Source organism: Phanerochaete carnosa (assembly GCF_000300595.1).
Source record: "Phanerochaete carnosa HHB-10118-sp unplaced genomic scaffold PHACAscaffold_10, whole genome shotgun sequence".
NCBI classification, from domain to species: domain Eukaryota; kingdom Fungi; phylum Basidiomycota; class Agaricomycetes; order Polyporales; family Phanerochaetaceae; genus Phanerochaete; species Phanerochaete carnosa.
In genome coordinates, this window is record NW_006767637.1 from 2,099,977 (window position 1) to 2,108,436 (window position 8,460).

The window sequence follows — 8,460 nt, forward strand, 5'->3', positions numbered from 1 at the left end:
GCGGGACGTAGGCAGCACCTCGTCGACGACGGAGCACCCCGCGACCTGAGGACGGCAGGAACGCGCAAGTGAATAGGGGCCCGCCGCGCGAGTGAGCGCCGAGTCATTGCCCGTTGTGAACGGCGAGTTGTTCCCGAAGCCTGACGTTAACTATTTTACCCATTACAGAACACTCCTTCAATCCCCTTTGGTCTCTTTTCACGACGCTTCTCGCTCTTCTTCTCTATGGGCACTCCGGCCGAGAGCACGGCAGCGGAGTGGCGCTTTTGTCATGTATTATAAAGGTGACCTCCCACCTTCGAATGGAGCAAGCACCTCTTTCCCCCAGAATCTCCCTTCGAGTGTCATTCCCCTGTCGCGCGTGAGCTGTCGCCTCCGCCCGCCTTCGAGTCAAGTATAGAACCGCCCGCGAGAGCGCGGGCACGAGCACGAGCAGTAAGTCTAGTCGAACAGTATATTAGCTTAAGTATTAGGTTGTAGGTTTTGGCCCTCGCGGCGTCTCTGTAACTAGAGTTCGCTGCTCGCGCGTTCAAGTTTCTTTTCCCTCGACGACCATATCCCCTCCTTCATCCTACCGCACCGACGTCGACCCGCGTAAGCCGAATCTACCTCTACAAGTGGTGACCACCGCAGGGGGAAATTTGGGTTTTCCGTACGTTTCGGTGCCTGCCATTGCGTCCGTTCACCCTATGATCACGGACGGGGCGCATATACCCACGACGAACGACAAACAGCCGCCTAGGAAGAAGAAAGCCCCCTCGGTTCCCCCTTCCAGTCGGCAACTCCGTGCACGAACAGTCAGCGGCCCTCGATCTTCCAACACGTTGCTCAGCGACATGAATACAAATCCGTCTGTCAGTCTCGCGACGGTCCCCCTCGCCCTTCCACTTCCCCTGCCGTCGAGCAAAGATGCGCCGTACTTCAACGGAAGGCGTGTGAAGGTGTTCCTGGAGACAATAGAGTACGTTGGGAAGTCGGCCGGGTATGGCAAGGCCCAGTGGCCGTCGCTAATCCTTCGGTACTCGTCGTCGGAGGTCAAGAAGACACTCGCGAAGGAAGAGGATGTCCTGAATGGGACCGATTGGGACGCTGCAAAGGAGCGGTTGCTCTTTTATTATGAGTCGAGCTCATCGTCCAAGAGATGTACACCTAAGAAGCTAAAGGATTTTGTTTCTAAGTCGAGCAAAAAGAAAATCACGTCACGTCAGCAGGTTGACCGGTACCACCGCCGCTTCTCAAAGAAGGCTGGCAAACTCGTCGATGATAAGAAGATTACACAAGCTGAGTCTGATTACCTCTTCTACAAGGGTCTTCCTCGGAAGGTCCGGTCGTCAATTAAACCTCGGTTGACTGCACTTTTAGCAGCACAGAACAAGGAGCTGTTGGCGTCATCCCCCGCTGCGATGGCGGATACGCTGGCAGCGGCTCGTGCGCTCTATGACCCGGACGATATCGATTACAGCGACGTGGACGATAGATCGTCGAGTTCATCGGATTCAGACGAGAGGTCCGACGGGGACATGACTGACGACACGGACGACGAGTCATCGACGGACTCAGGTCGCCGACTGAAACGCAAGGGAAGGAAGATGCCGAAGAGAGGGCGATCACGGGAAGGAGATAGGAGGCGACGGGGAAAGAAGGACGAGTCGCGGTCGAGGTCGAGGGACGGGAGAAGGACACGTCTGGCCACGGGGGACCGGAGAGAGCTACGCGATCTAGCGGAGTCAGTGAAGCAACTGCAGGTGGCCGTACAGACCCAGGTGGTCGCACAATCGCAAGCAGCCGTGCAGACAGGAATCGGCTCGCGTCCGCTGTTCAGAGAAAACTCTCCGGTACCGACGCAGGCTTATCCACAAGGTCGAACGTGTTACATGTGCGGGAAGGTCGAAGGAGTCGACCTCGAACATCGGATCGGCATGGGGAACTGCCCGGAGACGATCGAACTCATTAACTCCGGACACATCCTCTACAGTCCCATGGGTCAGCTAATACGGAAGGACGGCACGCTCTTACCTCGCTCCCTAGGGTCTGGCTCTGGCGGGATCGCGGCTATCGTCCGACGAGAGATCTCTTCAGCCGGGAAAGGGAAGGAACGAGATCTTCCGCCGCATCAGTCGCGCATGGGGATGAACGTCGGTCTTTACGCGGACGGCAAGCCAGTGTTGGGTGGTCGGACGACAGCGGTCGCATCGGAGACAGTGTACGCCTTCCCAACGACGAGAGCTCAGGCAAAGGCAGGAGGAGATGGTGGGGTTGAGAAACAGGTCCGGTTCGAGGAAGAGGAGGCCCAGCCGACGTGGAAGAAGTCCTTCCGTGCGCCGAACGTCCATAGGCCCGCAGACCCGAGTGGCGAGTTCACGCGAAAGAAGGGCGCAGAGCAATCGCAGAGCGCACCGCACCCAGCAAACACAGAGGAAGGCTGGCGGGAAAGACAGCGACAGAAGGCACGGGTAGAGGAGGGAACGGATGATGAAGGTCATGTGAGACCTAAGCAAGCTAAGTCGAACCCTTACCGGTTCACCTCCACGGTGCAGGAACAAGTCTCTACTGAGAATATCCGCGAACAGGTGTTGGACACGAAGATCACATTGTCCCTACGCGAGATTCTGGGAATGTCCCCAGAGTTGCAGCGCATCATGCAGGCTTTGGTCAAGACCAGACGGGAGTTCAACGTCAAATCTGGTGAGCGCGCGAGCGATGTGGAGAACAGTGCTGAGGAAATACAGATCCTTTCACCTGATGAGCCCGGGACTGCTTTCTTGACGTACGGTGAAGGAGAGGACCTGCGGCAGATCCTCGAGAAGTATGCAAGCGCTGTTGTAGTAGGTGCACGTCGACACTTCGCCATGACGGTGGGGTTAGTCAAAGGGGTCTTCGGAGGAGAAAAGGTGACGTTCTTGGTCGATTCGGGCTCAGAACTCAACCTGATCACACGTCGTGTCTGGGAACAAACCGAGACACCGTTGGATGAGGACGGCCGGCGCTGGTCCCTTCAGGGTATCGGCGGTGAGTCAGTCGCTCTCCTCGGTTGTGCTCGAGACGCTCCAGTCCAGATCAGTGGAAAGAACTTCGACCACAACTTCTTTGTCAGCACGAGGGAGCACGGGGCATACGACGGGATTCTGGGGCAACCGTGGCTGTCGTGGTTCTCGGCGGATGTCTCATACAATCGGGCAGGACCGACATACCTTCGGGCGTATCCTTCAGGAGACAAGACCGGTGCATTTATCTCCATCGAAATTTGTCAGACTAATCACCCGAGGAATACAGATCGCCTGATCCTAACGACGACGTCCTCTATCGAGCGGGACATGGCCGCCGAGGTCGAAGAGGTCGAGGAGGATTTTTGAGTAAGGGCGGGTCGGCGACGTCTGCCCCTGCCCTTAGTCTCTTAGACGTTGACATACCGTGCATGGGCAGGGCCATGTACACGTTATTAGGTGATGTCCCCTATTCTTCAGATTTTGACTCTTGTTTTTTGGCTATTTCTCTCAATCCCCCTGAGTCTTTCGATCGCCTCCTTCGAGAAACAGAATACGCACTGGAGCGACCAGCGAAGCCGTTCGCGACGCTGTGGTCTCTCCGCGCTCTGGCATCTTATGCTCCCATAGTGTCCGCGGGAGCGCGCAAGTACAAGCCGGTCGACCGAAAGGTACGACCGGTGCCGACGTACATGCCGAATCCGTCGGCGCAAAGGTTCAAACCTATCATCATCCCTGAGATTGACGTTCTTCCGCATCATCCCCCTCCTCGTTTGGACTTCACACCTACGGGTCGGCTAACTCAGGACAGGCTGGATGGTATCCTGAGTTCCGTTCCGGAAGGTTTTCTTTCCTCCCAAGAATTAGACTTGCTCACGTTGGTCCTGGCCCGTCGAGAAGGGGCCATTGCCTTTGATGACGCGGAGCGTGGAATCTTTTCTCGCGAATATTATCCGGATTATGAAATTCCTATTATAGAGCATATACCATGGGTGCAAGAGCCCATCCGCATCCCGAAGGCGATCGAGGACGATGTGCGGCAATTGTTGCGAGACCAGCGGCGAGCCGGCAAGTACGAGGACTCATGCGCGTCGTATCGATCGCGTGTATTTCCTGTCATAAAGTCGACCGGCAAGCTCAGACTGGTGCACGACCTCCAGGAAATGAATAAGTACGTTATCCGAGACGCATCCCTACCCCCACGAGCAGACGACTTCGCGGAGTCATTTGTGGGACGGTGCATCTACGGCGTGGCGGACTTGTTCTCTGGGTTCGACGCATGTACTCTTGCAGAGTCATCGCGTGACCTCACGACGTTCCACTGTCTCAACGGCCCCGAGCGCCTTACAGTTCTACCACAAGGGTGTACGAATTCTGTCCAGGAGTTCCAGCGACGGATTCGGCACGCCCTTGTTGAAGAGATACCGACCGCCGCGGACGCGTTCATTGATGATGTCGGCATCAAAGGCGGAACAGACGACTACGGCAATGCATCGCTCGACGACAATCCGAACATCCGTCGATTCGTTTATGAGTACGCAACCACCCTGGACCGCGTCTTCTTACGTTTCATCACTGCGGGAGTCACGGCCTCGGGTTCGAAACTTGTCTTGGCAACGCCTCGGCTCAAGATCGTCGGGTCCATTGTATCAAAAGAAGGGTGGCACCTCGCACATGGGATCGTGTCGAAGATCCTCAACTGGCCAACGCCGTCGAACGTCTCTGACGTGCGCGGTTTCCTGGGGGTAGCGGGAGTTGGCCGGCGGTGGATCAAAGGATTTTCTCTTATCGCTAAGCCTCTCACCGCTCTCTGCCGTAACACTGACGAAGGTTTTGCCTGGTCTCAGGAAGCCGGACAGGCGATGCAAACCTTGCAGCAGCTGGTCACCCGAGCGCCTGTGTTGAAGCCAATCGAATACGAACTCGCTAAGACTGTCATCGAATTGCCACGTTCGAAGGCGTCTGAACACGGGCTCGTCATTCTTGCGGTGGACTCGTCGGTGCACGGCTCTGGCTGGATACTGTACCAGGTCCACGGAAACGAACGGAACCCGGCACTATTTGGATCTTGCACCTTCAACCGCGTCGAGTCCAGATATTCGCAGCCCAAGGTCGAGCTGTTAGGGGTGTTCCGTGCACTGAAGGAAGTTCGGTATCGCGTTTGGGGACTGTTTTTCTGCCTCGAGGTCGATGCCAAGTTCCTCGAGCAGATGCTGAAGGAGCCGGACCTGCCGAATGCCCCGATGACCCGATGGGTTAGCTACGCCAAGCTATTCGATTTCCACCTTCGTCACGTACCGGCTGAATCGGGCAAAGGCCAGGATGGGTTATCACGACGTGGCGGAGCAACGGCTGATTCGGATGAGTCGGATGCCGAGGAGTTTCTTGATAAGTTCTTTGGCCTTCAGAGCTCTGCCTATATCCATGACCCGGATGCTGCTGAATCGGTTCACTTTTCCCTCTCCGTTGCCTACAGATACGAGACTATGGATGGTCGCAAGCCCCTCGGAGTCGACCGTGTGCGCGATCCACTGCAACTGGGCGATTCCAGTTTTGCGATAGTTTCCTTCGGGGACTTTGAGCTGCAGCGGGCCAGCTGTATTGAGGATCGCTCGCGGATGATGGGCGCCGTTGACGCGCAGGTCCGTAAATGGGACTCAAACATCGTTCGTGGGCTCCCGGCTTGGTCGTACGAGGTTGTCCCCAAGGCCGTCTACCGCCGCGGCATATCTCCTTTCCACCCGGCCTTCCTGCGAAATGAAGATGATGTGACCTACGTGGGTCGGGAATTTATGGTCAGGAAGGAGGGCCGAGAAAAGCTGAGTGTAGTCACCTTGGGTGGAGAAGTCCTCACTCTAGCGCTGCAGGAATACCGACCGGCACGAATCTCGACGGGTCCCTTGCCTCCGGCTGTGGATACATTCCGAGTGAGCCTTGTCCGATCGGCACAAGGGCGGGTCGAGCACGCGTTGGGCGATACGGCTCACATCCTCCGCGACGACAACTGGGCTCATCTCAGGGACGCCCCCAGCGATTTCACGCGCACCGACGTCCCATGCATTGCACATGTACATGCTGTGAAGGACGAGGATTCTCCCGAGTTCTGGCATGAGATCACGGAGTACCTCGCTCGAGGAGTCCGTCCGGTCCGACTACAGGAGAGTTCACAGGCGATGCGGGCATTTTTGTCTAAGACCGAACACTTCATGTGGAAAGACGACCGGATCTGGCGCCTCGCTAAGTCAAGACTCCCAAGACTCGTTGTCATGGACGCGGCGCGACGAGAAGAACTGGTCGCAGAGGCACATGGCGTGTGCGGACACCGCGGACGCGATGCGACATACACCGCGCTGAAGGACCGCTTCTTCTGGCCCAACATGTACGACGACGTCGCATGGCACGTACGGTCCTGCAATGCATGTCAATACCGTTCTAAGGTGCGTCCTACCGAGCCTCTCTCCATAACTCTTTCGCCCTCTGTCTTCAGACGCTTTGCCCTCGACACTATCTACATGCCCGAGGGACTCAACGGTAATAAATTCCTACTACATGCTTCTTGCACGACGGGTAAGTGGCCGGAAGCACGCGCGACCCGCAAGAACACCTCCGCTGTCTGGAGCAGGTTCATCTGGGAGTCGATCATTAGCCGCTTCGGGTGTGTGCCTGTCCTTGTGTGTGATGGAGGGCCTGAGTTTAAGGGCGCAGCCCGAGAACTCCTCGAGAGATACGGCGTCGCTGTCATCTTGAGTTCGCCTTACCATCCCCAAGGCAACGGCATAGCCGAGCGCGACGGTAAGACTCTCCAAGACGCTATCCTGCGGTGCTGTGGCGATCAACCCCGGCGTTGGCCGCTCTACGTCGAGGCCGCCCTTCTTGCCATTCGAGTCACCACTTCTCGAGCGACCGGTTATACCCCATTCTTCCTCACCTACGGACAACACGCACTCTTCCCCTTCGATATCTCTGACCGCACCTGGCACGTCCTTGATTGGGATACTGTCCAATCGACGGAGGACCTCCTCGCGCTTCGTATCAAACAACTCGCGCGCCGTGAAGAGGACATTGGATCCGCCGTGCAACACCTCGAGGAGAGCCGGCGCCGTGCTGCCGACGACGCGAACCGTCGGAACGCTCACCGTATCCGCGATGAACCGCTGGAGCCCGGGACGTGGGTTCTCGTTCACGAGACCTGGTTGGACAATCAACACGGTAACAAGGGGGCTTTGCGCTGGGCCGGTCCATATGTGATCGTACAGCGTCATCCCTCTGGCTCCTATTCACTGCGCGAACTTGATGGTACCCTGCTGAAAGAATCTGTCTCAGGCTCCCGGCTCAAACTCTTCTACTTCCGTGATCATGACCAGTCGATGACCGCCGCCGCTGCCGCGGACGTCAGCGTTGTAGCGGCACCCGACACCAGCGCCCGAGTCCGGTTCTGCGGTACACAAATCGACGGTCGTACGTTGAACGAGAGCCTCAAAAGCAACGACGACGGCGGCTTCGACGTCACCTGGGTTCTGGAGGACCATGTAGTGGACAAGGCCTGTACCCGCGAGCGTCACCGAACGAACATCGACGAAATTCTGCGCGCGCAGTCGGCAGTTTTGCCCTGGCCCACGCGCTGAGTCCTTTCTCCTCCGCTCTTTACACTGCATCGTTCCCCTCTTCTCGCTCTACTCTTCATGCGCGGTCTCGAGGTCGAGACCAAAAGTCTGCCCCACTCGGTGTAGAAGGGATACTTAGAGCGCCGCGCAAAGCACCTTTTTCATCCATTTGTACGCTTACCCTGCGCACGTCTATTCCTTTCGAGCTCCCGCAGACCAGTCCTCGCGCTGCGACTAAGCGGCGCAACGGCGATCAATCTCACGGCCAGTACGGCGTCACGAAGTCCAACCGTCGGAATGGAACGGTACCCGGGTTGTGCCGCGTCTGACATCTCTTGCACTTCTCCCCCCTCGTCTTCCTTCACTCTCCGGCTCGTTCTCATTCCCTTCTTCCTCTCTTTGGGCTCAGAAACGCGTTCACTATGGATGGTAACTTCTTTATGTATGCGAACGGCGGACGGCGGCTCGACCAGAACAGCGGGACGTAGGCAGCACCTCGTCGACGACGGAGCACCCCGCGACCTGAGGACGGCAGGAACGCGCAAGTGAATAGGGGCCCGCCGCGCGAGTGAGCGCCGAGTCATTGCCCGTTGTGAACGGCGAGTTGTTCCCGAAGCCTGACGTTAACTATTTTACCCATTACAGAACACTCCTTCAATCCCCTTTGGTCTCTTTTCACGACGCTTCTCGCTCTTCTTCTCTATGGGCACTCCGGCCGAGAGCACGGCAGCGGAGTGGCGCTTTTGTCATGTATTATAAAGGTGACCTCCCACCTTCGAATGGAGCAAGCACCTCTTTCCCCCAGAATCTCCCTTCGAGTGTCATTCCCCTGTCGCGCGTGAGCTGTCGCCTCCGCCCGCCTTCGAGTCAAG

General features: G+C 57.2%; 5 protein-coding genes across 5 annotated transcripts; all 5 read left to right on the forward strand.

The window, feature by feature from the left end:
- Window positions 1–694: 694 nt before the first annotated feature.
- On the forward strand, window positions 695–3,491 carry PHACADRAFT_129400 (uncharacterized protein). Its single transcript, XM_007400515.1, has one exon. The coding sequence runs from the start codon at window positions 837–839 to the stop codon at window positions 3,351–3,353; it is 2,517 nt and encodes an 838-aa protein (XP_007400577.1). The 5' UTR covers window positions 695–836; the 3' UTR covers window positions 3,354–3,491.
- A 938-nt stretch (window positions 3,492–4,429) lies between these two features.
- PHACADRAFT_55109 (uncharacterized protein) lies at window positions 4,430–4,738 on the forward strand (the record flags this gene model as incomplete). Its single annotated transcript, XM_007400516.1, has 1 exon — window positions 4,430–4,738. A coding segment is annotated over one exon (309 nt), but the record flags the coding sequence as incomplete, so codon positions are not given.
- Window positions 4,739–5,734: 996 nt separating this feature from the next.
- Window positions 5,735–6,328, forward strand: PHACADRAFT_50398 (uncharacterized protein; the record flags this gene model as incomplete). The annotated part of the gene is made up of 2 exons (XM_007399943.1): window positions 5,735–5,807; window positions 5,913–6,328. Coding segments are annotated over 2 exons (489 nt in total), but the record flags the coding sequence as incomplete, so codon positions are not given.
- A 333-nt stretch (window positions 6,329–6,661) lies between these two features.
- Window positions 6,662–7,066, forward strand: PHACADRAFT_129409 (uncharacterized protein; the record flags this gene model as incomplete). The annotated part of the gene is made up of 2 exons (XM_007400517.1): window positions 6,662–6,809; window positions 6,885–7,066. Coding segments are annotated over 2 exons (330 nt in total), but the record flags the coding sequence as incomplete, so codon positions are not given.
- A 51-nt stretch (window positions 7,067–7,117) lies between these two features.
- PHACADRAFT_102853 (uncharacterized protein) lies at window positions 7,118–7,609 on the forward strand (the record flags this gene model as incomplete). The annotated part of the gene is made up of 1 exon (XM_007400518.1): window positions 7,118–7,609. A coding segment is annotated over one exon (492 nt), but the record flags the coding sequence as incomplete, so codon positions are not given.
- Between the last annotated feature and the right edge of the window lie 851 nt (window positions 7,610–8,460).